Source organism: Ailuropoda melanoleuca, chromosome 4, assembly GCF_002007445.2.
Source record: "Ailuropoda melanoleuca isolate Jingjing chromosome 4, ASM200744v2, whole genome shotgun sequence".
In the NCBI taxonomy this organism is placed as follows: domain Eukaryota; kingdom Metazoa; phylum Chordata; class Mammalia; order Carnivora; family Ursidae; genus Ailuropoda; species Ailuropoda melanoleuca.
This window is the reverse complement of record NC_048221.1, coordinates 100,488,599-100,505,029: the sequence shown is the minus strand read 5'-3', so window position 1 is coordinate 100,505,029 and position 16,431 is coordinate 100,488,599. Positions and strand designations below refer to the sequence as shown.

At 39.1% G+C, this 16,431-nt stretch overlaps 1 protein-coding gene across 1 annotated transcript in view; it reads right to left on the bottom strand.

Moving 5' to 3' along the window:
• Window positions 1–16,431, bottom strand: part of LOC105241995 (catenin alpha-2) — a 355,800-nt gene that overhangs the window by 210,720 nt on the left and 128,649 nt on the right. Inside the window, exon 2 of the mRNA XM_034657281.1 lies at window positions 3,304–3,410. Within this exon, the coding sequence (XP_034513172.1) occupies window positions 3,304–3,405 (102 nt within the window). The 5' untranslated portion in view covers window positions 3,406–3,410. The remainder of the gene's footprint in view (window positions 1–3,303; window positions 3,411–16,431) is intronic.

Genomic DNA, 16,431 nt, shown 5'->3' with positions numbered 1-16,431 from the left:
AACAAACAATTCATGCAGAGGCCTTAGTCTACAGACCATAATCTGAGTAGCCAACATACTCCCATATCTAAGAACCTATCAGTAATAAGTGTTTTTCGAAGAAATTTTCATAGGGCTAACACGAATCATGATCAACTGAAAAATGTGCATAAACCTAATGAAATGTTTCAATGATTACACACAAAGATATTTACTTCCTACACCCGAAAACTGTGACTGTGTTATCTTCAGAAACAAAGGGACTTTGCAGATGTGATTAAAGATCTCAAGACAGAGAGATTATCTTAGAATATCTGGGTGGCTTCAATGTCATCACAAGTGTCCTCACAAGAGAGAAGCCGGAGAATTTGAGTAAGAGGAGGAGGTGTGATGGTGGAAGCTGAAGTCAGAGAGAGAGGGATGTGAAGGTGGGATGCTGCCGGCTTTAAACAAGGATGAAAGCACCACAACCAAGAAATGCAGGTGCACACCAGATGCTGAAAAAGGAAAGGAATGTCCTCCTTAAGAAACACAGCCCTACCAACACCTTGATTTTTAGGAGTTCTGACCTCTGAAACTATAGAATAATAAATCTGCATTGTTTAAAGCTACTCTGGTTATGGTAATTTGTGATAGTGGCTTTTGGAAACATACAGATTTTAGTTCTGGGGAGTAGGATGCTGCTATAACACCTAAAAATGTGGAAGTGGCTTTGGAATTGGTAAGAGACAGATGTTAGAAAAATTTAAAGAATTTTAATAGAAAAATTCACGATTGCCTTGAGCTGACTGTTAGTAAAAACAGGGATAATAAAGGCCTTGCCTGCAAGGACTCAGAATGAAGTGAGGAGTGTGGTAGAGAAAGCCTCTGTCATCTGAGAGGATATCTAATCATTACAAAAAGACTGCAGAAACACAGGTGTTAAAGGAGATGCTAGGGAAGGCTGAGAAAAAAATGAAGAACATGTTACTGGGAAATGGAAGAAAGAGTGACAGAAAGTTTGGATGAATAATTGTCTTACAGTCATGTAGAAATCAGAATTGTACAGGATGAACTTGGATATTCCGTCAAGGAGTGTTCTAAGCACAGTGTTGAAGGAGTGCCCTGGTTTCTTCTTCCTGCTTATAGTAAAATGTGAGAAGAAAGAAATAAATTGAGAGGAGAACTGTTAAGCTAAAAGAAACCAGGACGTGATGATTTGGACAATTCTCAGCCTATGTAAATTGCAAAGGCACTAAAATTAGAAAACTCACTTTCAGGAAAGCATACTCTGGAGAGAAAGCCAATTGTATGTCTAGATAACCTTTGGCTGTGCCTTGGAAGGACTGAAAGCTCAGAGTATTCAGTCATACAGAGTGCTTCTTTTAAAAGATTAGGCATGTGTTTCATGGATGGCTTTGACCACTTCCGCGGAGGCCAAAAATGGAGATGGGATTATCTGGGAATGTTCTGTGAAGTAGCCTCTTCTCTAATAGAGTGAATCCCAGAGACGTACAGGGGAAAAACAAAAATTTCTTAGGAATGAGACTGCGTGGCTCAGTCAGTTAAGCGTCTGCCCTCAGCTCAGGTCATGATCCCGGGGTCCTGGGATGGAGCACTGCGCCAGACTCCCTGATGAGCAGGGAGACTGCTTCTCCCTCTTTCCTGCTTGTGCTCTCTCTCACTATCTCTGTCTCTCTCTCTCTCTCTCTCTCAAATAAATAAATAAAATCTTAAAAAAAAAAAAAAAAGAATGTCAAATCAGTAGAAACACTGCCAGTTGTTCCCAAGCTTTCAAGTCTAAGGGAATTTGCCCAGCTGGATTTCTAAATTGCTTGAGGTTGATAATCCTTTTTTCCCTTCCACTTCCTCTCTTTTCAATGGGAATATCTGTACCCATTTTCTTATGCCTGTGGCACCAATGCATTTGGGGAGCATATACATATTGTTTTCTAGTTTCACAGATAACGGATGGACAAGAATTTTGTTCAAGAATGGATTATAACCAGAACCTTACCCATACCTACTACAGATGATTTAGATGATGAGATTTGGAATTTTTAAGCTGAGGAAATTTTGATGAGATTTTGGACTTGAAATGATTCTATAATAGGTTGAGATGTTGGGGAATCTGGGGATGTGGTGAATGGGTTTTCCATGTAGGAAGGATATGAATTTGGGGGTGGGGGCAGAGGGCAGGCTATGCTGACCTGAATAATAACCCCCAAAGTTGTCCATGTCCTAATCCCTGGAAACTGTGACTATGTTATCTAAAATGGCTGTGATTTGGTTAAGAATCTTGAGATGAGATTATTTTGGAGTATTTCAGTGGGCCCAATATAATCATAAGGTCCTTCTAAGAGGAAGCTATGGGGAGATGTGAGGACAGAAGAAAAAGTCAGAGTCAGAGAGAGAATGGAAGCTGCTACATTGCTGGCTTTGAATATGGGGGAAGGGGTAAAAGAAGGCAAGTGGACTTCAGAAGATGCAAAAGACAAGGACATGCACTTACTGCCAGAGATTCCACAAGGAATGCAGCTCTGTCAACACCTTGACCTTAGGACTTATGACCCCAGAACCATAAGATAATAAATTTGTGATGCCGTAAGACACTAAGTTTGTAGTGATTTGTTATAACAGCTACAGGAAACCAGTATGAAAAACCAATAATTGAATTTAAAGAATACTAATAATAATGAAAAAAAGAAGCTTCTACTTAATTTGGCATAATATTTCCCTAAAAAATATACTATAAAAATCTTTAATTTTCATACTCCATGTATTTCTGAGTTTAATATAGCAAAGAATATGCTTCATAAGATACAAAAAATTACCTTTTAAAACTTAAGTTCTGATAATTTTTTTTTCCTATTGGCAGTCACCTGTGGAGATGTGGCAACTATGACAACAAAAAAAATGGAACATTTCATTTTTCCAACATGATAAATTCTCCACTGTAAAGTAAAGAAAAGTCACGTACTTTGCTCTTAAATAGTCAATACAGTTCTTCCCAACTGTGCATTAGCATCTGAAAGTGAGCTAGGAATGGTTTATCTAGATTTTGAATTCATTAGGAGGAATGACAGTGCCCTTCACCAAGGCCCCCTCTTTAATTAACTCATCAACCTAATTTCAAAAATCATATGATGAGTTTTTAAAAAGGCACTTCAACTGTTACTGGGCAATAAAACTGTCCATGGTTCAGGCAATAACATATCTTCAGTATTTAGCATTGCGGCATGATGTATTATTCACTTTTAGAGATTTCTAAGCTTTTTGAAGAGTCATGGTACAATCACAATAGAAACATATACAAGTAATGAAGCATTTCAAATCATCCCTTACCTGTGTAACAAGTGGCTCCAAAAGCCTCTCCACTGTTAGTGTCCGGATTTCCAAACTTTTGGGATCCCATTTTAAAATGATAGGTGAAGTTGCCGAAGTCATGCTCCCTATAGAAACACACGTTACTGGTAAGAAATAATGATTACTGAAATAATCAGTTACCTTGGGGGTTCAAAATGAATAAATCACCAAAACTCAGAACATACTTGAAGATTATCTACCTCGTTGAAACTCATCAAATTAAAGATGGGGAAATCTGAACCAGAATTATGTGAGGCAGTGATGTTGGAATCACATTAAAAACTGGGAGCTCCTGAGGGCACCTATATACATTAAGCAAACCCTTGGGACTCAGCTGGCATGGCAATATTTCACTCACTCAATATTTAGTACATATATCCATCTGCCAAATGCTGAGAAAGAATTGGACCTTGACCTCAAGTAGTTTCTGTTTTCAGGTAGAGAGAGCCAAGGTAGGCAACAATTATGCCTCAGTATGACCCATTCTGTGACCAAGGAATGTAGAGTTCTATGGAAAAACTGAGAAAGGACACCAAAGTCAGTCTAGGAGACCAACCAAGATTTTCAGGAAGCACAGTAAATCTACCATTATCACCACATGAGGGACCTAAGTCATAACAAAATCCTACTTTGTTTTCTTCACATAACTGACCCCTGAGGATATTATACTCCCTATGGCAGCTGAGTTTCATTCTCTTAAATGGGAAGGACATTTTGCAAACTGAGTGGTGATGGTTCTGAAAATTAGCTTGCTGCTATTTACATGCTCTCTGATTACTCACTGCATTTACATTCTTGTCCCATAAAATTAGTGTCTGATAGGGTTATTTATCTCATTCTAAAGCAATCCTCTCCTACCTAAGAACCACTGATGTGTGGGTAGCAGCCTCCCACATATCAAGCGCAAAATAACGGCCCTGGCCTCAACAGAAAAATTATACATTCTATCAGGGGTGTGTTACTCAGTGAGAAATTGATTGCTCTTTGCTGAATATATTTCGACAACTAACCACTGGACAAGCAACCTTGGAATGTACAAACTAAATCTGAATCATTTGTTTTAATACCACTGCAAATCAAACTGTTCATAGCTGTTCTCTTCTTGTGAATCAATGTCTCCACTCCATTCCATCCTTATAAATCAATGTAAATGATTATTTCTATTAGAATTAACAGTATAAAGAAGGTCTGTCACAATAGGCGCATGCCTCTTCACTGCACTGCTGCAGCAAATAGACCCAACAAATTTGCTTTGGGGAAAAAAAAGGCGAAGACACACTGTGCTGGTATTTTACCTCTCTCCAAATGCCATGTTTTAAATAAACCAAGCACAGCGATCCAACCGTATAGACAGATTTAGATTTGTGTTCCTTCACAACAACAATAGTTGGCACAGATAAGCTGCCTGTCCTCCAAAAACCTAAAAACACTTTACACATTTCCCATTCACACTACCAACTGCCAAATGGTAGCTCTGACATGCACGGAATTCTGCGGCTGGGCAGCACACCTTCTTGTGCTGCGGAAGGATGAAAATGCCAGATGCGTTCTGCATGCACACAATACCACACTGTCCCTATTGAGCCCAGATCTAACTAAGTGATCTTGGTCCAGTACCTATGACACAGTTATTGCAAATTTCTGGGGAGGTTCTCTGAAAGCCTTTTTTCAAGTTGTGATGGAATAATGAGTAGCAAAATAAATGATGATGTACAAGGAAGTCCTATAGGGAAGCTGGATAACTAGCAGCAAAGTCATTTTAACACAATAATGAAAGAAGGGTACTAGGTGAGACTGTGTAGAGAGCCACCATTGTTATATGAACATGCTTGTGCATATAAGCTGGGAGACCAAGGAAAGCACATAAAACCTTTTATGGATGATGTTCCAGTGCAAAACTGTAAAGAAATGAGATTCAAAACATGCTAAGGTGAGAAACAAAAATGCTAGGACAATCACATCAGAGACACTAGCATGCATCAGGCAGAAATGGGAGACAATGAACAAAGACCTCTAGCCAACTGTAAGCCAAGAAGTAGAGTTAGAGCCTTGAGTCCTGAAGGTCGCAGAGCCCATATAAATCTAGACATGAAAGGATAAGAGTTGCTGGGCAAAACACTTGACTTAATTTATTCTTTTGGGGATTAATCTTTTCAACCACTTCTCTTAACACAGTAAGATTCAAAAGCAAAAGGCAAGGAAAAGTTATATGGTATTAATTTGTTGAAGAGGAAAATCTAGTCATAGAAACTTTCAATGGTCTTTTTCCAGCCATTAAGTTTTTGATATGGTTTGGACTGAAACTAGGAATTCCACCTCTACCCTACAATATTTTCATAATTTGGTTTAATACCCAAATTAGCAAGCATGAGTGATAAGTACTGAAAAATCTCTACCTCATAACCCAGAGTGTTGATATGTAAGATTCTCATTGCATTGCCTCTGAGGAGCATCCTAGCTTCAAGCTAGCTACTGAGCATGAGGTAGAAAAGGGTAAGAAGCTCTTTCGGCTGCACTACCTGAGCTGGTATAATCCTTGCAATCTGTTGTTTCTCGAAGAAGAGTTTGTGTGTCCTGCTATTTGGGTCACACACTTGATTGCTTTCTACTATGTGTACTAGAGCTTGTATTAGAAACATCTTGCCCCTCAAAGCATAGACCATATTGCATAAACCAGAAAAAAATTATTCCATTTTACATTAACGATCATAACCTTAGTCCTCCAGATTCAACTATTGATGATCTTCCTCTTCAGTGCTGGTAAGGACAGATGGTGGCAAAGAAGAGAAAAACAGTCAAATATCCTCTAGAGCACAGGACTGGGGCAACTGCAGTCAGTAGAAATGACAGTGTGTGACCCCCATGACGAGCATACACAAGATGGCTAACTCCCAACTGAGGGTGTCATCCCACCTGTGCTTTCAATATTTATTAATTCAGAAGGGTTAAGGGTACATAGGCTTTGAAGGTAGATCAAATGACTATTCAGTAAATAGTCACTTCCCCCTCCATCCCTCACCATCATGAAAAGAGAATACTTCCCCACTTCACTGATATGGGGCTTTGGGTAGGGGAACGTTAGGAAATATGATGTGAACAGACCTTTGAAATATGCTCGTGTGGTTAGACTTGTCCTCTTGTGCTACTGTCTCCTGTATGTGATGAGAGTCACATATAGCCCACTGGTCCAAAAAAGAAAAAAGACCCATGGAGCAAACCTGAATTCAAGTTGCATCTGGAGCCCAAACCAGCTGAGCCAAGGCTGGTCAGCCAGCTCCCAGTCAAACCACAGAAACAGCATCAAGAATTAAATGCTTGCTATTGTATATCGCTGAGATTTTGTCATTAACTGTTATTCAACAATAGCTAACAGAATGATAGCACACAGACTTTTGTTTGAACCGAAGCCCTATAATTTATCAACAATGTGATGTTGTCCAAATTAGGTAATTTGGTCATTCTTCCTGAGCCTCAGTTTCCTCAAATGAAAAACCAGGATGAGTGTTTTATAGGGTTATTGTGAGAATTAAATAACTTAGCAGACAGAAAACCCTTCTGGCAATATTATTATTTTTATTATTCTCCAAACTTTAAGTACATTCTTCTGGCATTTTTTTTAATCTGTAGGAGGAATAGGGAAGCACGCATTAAAAATAAATAACCAGATTGACACTCCTCTGAGTGGAACAACCAAATTGACTCAAATGAGAAGGCCAGAGAACAAATCAAGTGTTTAGTCACACACACCTGCCTTTCATCTTTCCAAGGATGGGATGATACATTGTCTCAAATCCACACTACATATCTGTACAATTAATGTAGTCTGTTTTGCCCACAAACAAGATCCTATTTTTTTCAATTCTTTAAACTCAAAGGAAAAAGAAAAATTTATTTTACTTGCTTTTGGTAAGGAGACTTAGAACATTGACTGGACACAGTGAAAGAATAAAAAACAGGCACTGTAACAAAAGATAGCAAGGTTGTCTTCTTCCATACCTCATGAATTTATAAGCCCAAGGACAAGCTCTTAGCAATTTATTTACTCTCTGAGATTTTCTTCTTAAAAAGTATCAAAATATCAAATTGTATATCCATGAAAGGTGCCAACATGGTCTGTAGGGTAGTATCTTACATAATATCAGACTCTCTCCATGGGAGTAAAGAAGAAGCATGGACCAGGATGCTAGCAACCATTTGTCACTCATAACAGAAAAAGGAAAACCTGATGAAAAGAAAAGCCAGAGTAAAATGAGGTCACTTATAAACAGCCAAGGGTCAAATGCCTTGTTTCTTTGGACAGTGTCCTGATAGAAAATTCCTCGAGGTTGCCTATTCCAGAGAATGCCTTCATATGACAAATATGTTAATGGAGTATATAATGTACCACAGAGATTCCCCTTTCCAGGCATTCCTGGAAAATGTCTTTTGAATTCTCTGCCTCACTTTTCCAAGTTCTCACCACTCCTTCTACTGTTCTTTTGCAAAGCAATGGTCCAGGATATTCTCCAGTTGCCTAAAAGACCACCCGAACCTGCCTTCCCTCTATAGGGCTCCAGCTTCAGATTCTCTTCACAAATCTTTCTCTTCACCAACACTAAGCACTACTGCCAACAAACTCTCTGAGGCTTTATTAGACAACAGGCTAGCTTTGGTTGACAGGCAAATTCAGAAGAAGTTAATGACTAATAGTGTGGTTTATTCACCTATCTCACACCTATGATATTGAGTCAATCACTTAACCTAAGCTTCAGTTTCATTTTTGTAAAATAAGAATGGCAATACTCTTACATAATTCATGAATTTGTTCTGAAAATCAACGAAATAACTGCATATGCAAAAAGTGCTGTTTAATTACTTCTTTGCGTGTTTTCTGTGCAAATGTCCAGTTTAAGGGGTCCACTGGGGTGGGGACCCCTGGAGACGGTTACAAACAAAGCTTTGTTAAGAAAGTAAAATATATTTTAAAAAAGAAAGAAAGAGAGTAAAAGATATGAAAAGGAGATAATTTTCTAAATTTCTTCAGCATTTTAAGAATCAAGCCTAGAAACACTGAATTATACTACTTTCATGAGTAATAACAATATTGGCTAATGACCTCGCATATCATTATCACCCATTTATACATAGCAAAACTGAGGTATAAAATAGCAAAGAAATTTGTCCAAGGTCACAAAATTTCTACCTAAACTGCCTGGATTTAGCATCTGTGCTTACAACCACTACGTTTACTGCTTCTAAAGAATTCCTAGGATAAGTTTAATGCCAACACCACTATGGGACTTCTGAACTAGGGAGGAAGATGGAGATAGGGACAGAAATGGAAAAGCCTTTCTGGAGAACAGGAGGAGGAGGGGAAGAAGAGGGACAAACAGGAATGCTAGATAAGGGACACACAAAAGGCAGGTGCCCTGACCCACAAGTAGAGCCCACAGCAAATACGGCTGCATTTTCCAGGGAGACAAAGCAGGTCCTGAGTTCAGTTTCTTCCAGATACCTTTGCTCCTTTGAGGCAAGAATGGGATGCACGCAATGAGGCTGGCCCAGCAAGTGAGCAACGTAACACCCTGGCAAAGCCAAGAAAAAGGCCCTGCGATGAGTCACACCCAGTAAACAGAATTTTGACCCCCATGACCTTGGTCCCCTTGTGTTCTATTTGTGAACAGGTTACATTACATGGTAAAGGGGACTTGGCTTATGGAATTAGGGTCACTAATCACTGGATCTTAAAATAGAGAGTTGATCCTGTATTTATTTAAGTGGGCCCAATGTAAAGCTGAGCCCTTAAAAACAGCATTCTCCTGGCAATGGGCAGAAAAGGAAGTCATAGAGATGTAGCAGACAAGAATGTAGGTGAAGTAGGTGGAGCAGAAGAGGATGGGGAAGTGCAGCAAAAGGATGTCATGTGGGGTAGAAGAGAATGGCAGAAGGACTCAACCCACTGTTGCTAGGGGCTGCCATATGGAAAGCAGGGAGAGGAACATGGGTAGATTTTGAGAGCTAGGAGCTAAGAGTGGGCTGTGGCTGAAAGCCAGCAAAGAAAGGAGGCCTCAGTACTATAGCCAAAAGGTACTGAATTTGGCCAAAATCCTGAATAAAATTTGAAGTGGATTCTTCCCCAGCACCTCCAATAAGGAACACACCCCTTCAACACTCCGGTTTCAGTCTTGTGAGATGCTAAGCAGAGGACCCAGCCAAGTCCACCTGGGCTTCTAAACCTCCGAGGTTATGAGATAATAAATTTGTGCTATTTTCAGCTGTTATATTTGTGGTAGGTTTTTAAGGCAGCCATTGGTAGCTCTCAGATTTCTGTGTGAACACAATCACCTGCATGGTATGTTCATAAGCAAACTGCTGGGACCTATCCAGAGAGTTTGAGATTCATCAGATTGGGGTCGGGACAGGAACTTTGCACTTTTGGGGGGCATTTTTAACAAGCTGTAACAAATTTCCTGATGGGGCCTATGCTACTAATCCAGGAATCGCACTTTGAGAACCACTGTTGTAAACACAGACCATTACCATGCATGGTAGCAGGGGAGCCGGGATCGGGAACATATGCAATAGCTCTGTGGAGACCCCAGGACCAGTAATAATGCCACCTCTGTTATTACTACAATTACCACTCTAATTGTTGTTGTTATCATACCTTTCTAAAAGGTATTTACACATTTTAGGGGATCTGATGCCTTGAAATGATTCCCAACAGGAAAGTAGAATGTCATATTTAAATCACACATGGTTTTTCAAACCACATGTGAACCAACCCCCACTCTCCCAAAAAATTCCAATAGTTCCCCCCCAGGAGACACCTTTTTCTTATTAGAATCACTGCCATTGTAGTGATCCCTGTGAAGAATGTAAAGTAACATTAGGAGAGAGTCACCCCCTGCTCACTTCACCACAAGCAGAAATGAAGGTCAACCAATTTGCTTAATAGAGAATAAATGTTTCCAAAGAAATGGTGTTCCTAAATAACTCGAATTGAGGTCTATAAAAATGTCACTCACATGTGGAACATAAGGAATAGCACAGAGGACCACAGGGGAAGGAAGGGAAAACTGAATGGGAAGAAATCAGAGAGGGAGAAAAACCATGAGAGACTCTGGACTCCAGGAACCAAACTGAGGGTTGCAGAGGGGAGGGAGGTGAGGGGATCGGGTAACCGGGCTATGGGTAGTAAGGAGGGCACAAGCTGTGATGAGCACTGGGTGTTACACAACTAGTGAATTGTTGAAAACTAATGAAAAACTAAGAATGTACTATATGTTGGCTAACTGAACATTAAAAAAGTCTCCCAAACATTTTACCTGAAACACAACAGTAGTTCTAATTTTCTGTTGTTAATAAAGACACCTCCAATATCCAGGTACCCTATTGTAAGAGGGGCTATTCTTTTTTCCTGGAGTTGAGGAGAATATGTGGTATGTAAATATCACAGGCAGGAATAGAAGGTAAGAAACAAAGACGGGGAAGGATAGCTGATAACCCTTCAAATATCCCTAGAACTTAGTGTTGGGGTTGGTGTAGAGCATGAAATCAGCCATAATGGCTTGCTAAAATATAACACGGAGGCCGCTGGAGGCAGGGAAGGTTTCAGAGAAGGGCAGAGGCCTTTGGAATGCTGAGGCCTGCTCGACCACCCTGCCACAGGAATGCCACGGGGAGTTGCCCTCCCTGAAGCTTTCATAGAGCAAACAGCCACCCTGTGATCTAAGAGAAGTATGCAGTGTCCCCTAGGCTATGTTTAGCAGAACTGGTAGAATACGCTGATTAGCATATCATATCTTTCCCATACACAGATCTTCCTAGTTCCGGTAAGATCCCTTGGCACACATCACGTGCTTGAGAAACAGTGATAAAGATTTATGATTATCCTGAGGGACCAATAAAGGCAGGAGCAAAGAAGAGCGAAGGGTCTCTGAGCATGGACCCCCTTGCCTTCTCTTCTCTTTCACAGCAAAGTTTGGAGTAATCTTTCATCCATTGGTACGAGGAGTGCTGGCCATTCCCAGCAAAGTAGAAGTCACATTGATTCCCACCAAAACACACTCAACTGCAATGGAACCAGGTTCAAATGGAAGTGGGGGGTGGTATTGGGCACTCCTCCTGTGGTATCCACTGTACAAATGGCCTGGCCTAGTGGCTTAGCTATGGTAAAGTCTTGCTTCTTATTTTTCCTCCACAACTTTGCTCAATTTAAGCTCATTTCCTCTTACTTTGACTACAAAGAGGCAGTATATTGACCATTGCTGTCCTCTACATAATAACCATTCAAAGCCCTGGCTCTGTGAACTGAGAGATGACCCAAGATGCAAGTCACAGCTGCAATTATAGGATCTATCACCATTTGTATTAAACTGAAGTGATATATAATTTCCAACTGTTCTTCGCTATTTGCAGTTATCTGGGGAGTGGGGCAGTTAGGTCTGCTACTGTTAAAGCAAAGTTGAACACTACACTTCAGTATTCAGTATCTGCAAGACCTTTATTTATGGTAAGTCTATACTTCTTAACAAAACATTTAACAAAAGAAATGCTACAGAACAAAAATATCATTCTAATGATTTCAAAAGGCTATAACAACACTTCATGTCTAAGCATAAATGCCTACTAAAAAATACCTTAACATTTTTTTAAAATACTATTATATTCCCCTTGGAGCCTGTTATTTCTTCTACCCAAATAAACAAAAGTTCACCAAAAAGGAATATATGAAGAAAGCTCCATGGCCTCAAGACTTTCAGCATGACAAGTTTAGACTAATAATATATAGCCTAGAGCCTGCTGATTAAAAAAGAAATAACCATGTCCATATCTTACTGAAATGGGTTTTTATATGTACAATAGCATACTCATAAAATTTAAAACTATGTGCCAACTTAATAGAAATTCACTACTCCTGGAGTATGGTAATAGAAAGTCAGTACTTTGAAATTCAAAATGAAAACTAGTATCTGTCAAATTCATTTCCTTGTTTTCACTGCATTCATAGTCTCATCATTTAAATTCATTTTGGAGCAAAAAGAAACTCAATCTACATCTAAAATATGGCTTGTTTTCCATTTGGGTGTAAAAATACCTGACATGCAGGTAGGCAGTGCTTACACTGTGTGCTCTGTTAGGTTTCCAAAGTCCCAACGAGGACTAAGTTTTTCTAAACATAATATATTTGACCAAAGGGAAATATTTTTCTACCTATCTATTATCATTTAGCAACAATAAAATTCAGAGTTGGGAAGTAGATTCCAAACACTGAGAATAAGACTATTAATATTTTAGATAAGATATTTAGAGGAAGTATCTTTATATAGTCCAAAAGCAACTTCAAATTATTTAATAGGAACAAAACTTCTTTGGCAATTAATTTACTCTATGTCCTTCTAACCTCCTGTAAATTAGAATTCCATATGCAATGATTATAGAACTCTTATCTTCACCAGAATCTCAACATTTCATATTCAGATTACAGCAAAATAACCACCAAACTGCTCTATCTTCAGTCACTTTAATATAATTCAGTCCAAATTAATCATCTGATACACTTCTTTTCAAAGAGACCAAAATGACTGCTTCATTCTCTTCCTCAAGAATTTGCAAGTCCTTCTTGTAAGCATGGCTTGGTGCTCCGCTTTCTGACCACGGTCTATTGGATCTTATTTCTTTAACAAAAATCTGTTTCCATCAGGTTTGGACCACATTATAACACCTGGTTCATGCCACTTCCCAAACCCCCCACCTGGAACACCCTCCTTTTCATCATTCAACATGCAAATACTGACATCCTCCCACTTCATCTTTTCCCAAGCCTCTAAACTGCTACTGGGTTTACAGTTAGTAACAGAAGAGCCTATTTTTTTCTAAAGTGGCTCATTGTTAAGAAATGGACATTAGTTTTTACATCACCCACTTGGTTATAAACTCATTAGGGCACAAATCAAGTTTTTTACTTCTTTCCTTTTTTTAATTAATTATTTTTAGAGAGAGAAAGCATGTGCAGGAGGGGCAGAGGGAGAGGGACAGAGAATCCCAAGCAAACTCCATGCTGAGCAGAGTCCCATGTGAGGCTCGATCCCAGGACCCTGAGATCACAACCTGAGCTGAAACCAAGAATCAGATGTTTAACCAACTGTGCCACCCAGATGCCCCCTCCTTCTTTTCTATCATCTGTAGAATAAATAGGGTGTTAGGTCTATAGCCTTCAAAAATGTTTGATTAGGTATGCACATATTCAGATAATTATCTTTTTTTCTTTTCTTTCAAATTTTTATCTTTTTTTTTTTTTTAGATCTTTTCAATAGTGGAGTCCATTTCCTGGAGAGTAATAGATTTAAAAATATCTTTTAGACACAGTTTTATAGAGATATTCTTTGCTCAGTACTTATTAGCAACCTAAAACAAGCAATAGTTTGGTATTGTTTAGAAAACATAATTTATATTCAGGATTCTTTTAATTTACATATTTAAAAATACATGGTTTCAGTGCTTATTTTAATTGTATCACTAATTTTTAGTTATTATGTTATAAAACTGGGTTTCGTTTTTGTTTAGGAAAAATTTTGGGGCTTCCTTCCTCAAACTAGTAAGGTCTGCTTCAACATTTTATTCACTGCCATGTTCCACTTGAGGAATATTTGGCAAAGGACTGTACAAGCTCCACAGGTTGGACCACAGTATCTTTTAGGAAGTCTTCCTTCTCATCACCAACCCTAATTGCCTTTTGTCCCCAAGGCCCTGTGACTCGGCCTTTCTCTGAATTCCACTGTATTCCATCTAATTAGGATAAATACTGCATAGTATTTAATTTGAACACAAATTGCCTTGTGTTGTTGTCTATTTGCTTTATATAAGTTTTTGTCCTCTCTAATACACTCAGGGACAGGGACTCTGCCCCTTTCAAAACGATTAGCACAGTGTTGAGTATTTAGGCAAAATGTTATGACGATTCGTGGACTTGATTCTCTGCCAGCCTCAAGTCTCACAATCACACACGAAAGATGACTATGCCTGAATTACAACACTAATGCTCTTATGCAGGGTTTTTCAACTGAGAACACATCACTTTAGATGCCACTTATCTGAAAAACTAAACAAAAAGTAGTTTTCCTCCCTCAAAATGCCTTCAACATTCTTGGAAAGAAATCCCACAGGCTCCAGTTCCTCCTTCCTTCAATCTTTGATCATCCATCCATTCATTCAGTGCATGTGTATTAACCACCTGGAGTGTACAAGGCCCAGACAGATGCTATGGGAAACATCAAGGTGTTTCAGACTTGCTGAATTCTCACTGGTGAGGTGAGAACTGCTCTGCCTCATCAGATGTAAAAACAGAAACCATCCCTCAAGAAAGGAGTACTCAGAGATGAGCTCAGCTTAGGATGAGCATCTCGAAGACCATTGTCTTCCCATTTCAACAGGGCACTTAGATCAGATGATAGAGAAGGAACCAACAGCACCTCCAAATTTTGTACATACTGATGGAGCAATATTGAATAGTTTGTGCAGCATAAAAATGGGGAAAGAATCGATCCCCTTTTGATTTGCTGCCAGAAAAGTGCTCAAAACAAAAATGAGCCAGCTTGTGCAAAAGCATTCCCGCAACTTGAGGACAGATCAAGAAAACAAAGTACTCATAATATGAAGGTATGATATAAAAAAATAAATGCAGATATTTAGGTAAGAGCCATTTTAAATTGTTAAGTGATTATAAGAATACTTAATTAGCGTTTAAGGACTTGTATTTTTTAAGTAAGCTCTAGTGAGTTACTGTACGTTATTGTAAAAGTCAAAGTTAAATCTGCACATGTGCTGGCGAGTTAATAAGGATGTAAATTGCAAAAACTCAGAAATTATCAAAGCCTTCGACCCCCGCCTCTCTCAGTCTCCCAAGCGGAAGGGGCTTATTCACCAGGTCTAATGTAAACAGATAGTGCTGTGCATCCAGTGGGAACTATAGTAAATGGGAAATTATTCCTCTGCATTATTACCCTTGCCCCTTTCTACTGAATTGTCAGTCTTGAGAAGTCATAACACATACAGCAATCATACTTGCTTAGAATTCTTCTATAGCAAGGTTAATATCTGAGCACCGGGGGTACTCAGCATATATGCCCCCTGATAAATCACCCTGTTACACTTGTTGATAAAGAAAATCATACGTGAAAAACAAATACAATAAACCAGGCTTCCTTCTGGTGAGAAGCATAACTATGCTTATGAGCCAAAAAATACCTCAGGTGATATGCTTTTGTAAAAACAAAGATAAAACGTACAATGGCATTTAGGAAATGCATATGGGTTTCTGTTAAGTCTGCACATTTCAAGGTAGTAATTCTTCCCATTTAAATGGTTTACAATTTCAACACATCAAAGACTTCATTGACAACTCCTGGCCACTGGCCCAAGTTTATTATCATTATTTATAGTTTTATGTTCTTATCATCAAATCCTGGTGTGCTGGACTGAATGGGAGCCCTTGATCACTGGGAGAGGCAAGGAGCCTTTGATCACTGGGAGAGACAAGATGTGCTCAAGAGAGCAATGGGTGCGGTCACCAGGACATGCTGAGCACCCATGCTGAGCAGCTGTTCTTCAGACACTCCACATACACCACTTCACACTATCTTCTCATTTCTCTGAGGTCAATATGATCACATCCCCATTTTACAGATAAGGGCACTAAAGCACAAGATGTTCAGTCATTTTCCCAATGTTAATAGAATTTAACCAAGATTTGTTCCAAAGCTGTGTATTTTTCCCAACATGCAATGCAACTGCCCTAGGTTAAATACTTCACTTTGCAGGTAGTTAAGTCTCAGAGGGCAGACAAGTTAAGAAAATATATCTTCAAGTACCTTCACAGAAATATATGGATAATAAAGCCCAAATAGATCATGTAAGGTAACTAAAACATCTGGGAGATGTTCCTGACCTTTCAGTTTGTCAGAGAAAACTAGACCTTTCTAACATGCATCTCTTGGCACCACTCTCAGGATACGAGTGAACTGATGATGGATCTAATCCAATATGGCAGTTCTTTGTTCCATGCATGTTCCAAAAGTCTTCAGCAAATAATTGAATATATGTGTGTATAAGCCATTTCATTCTAAG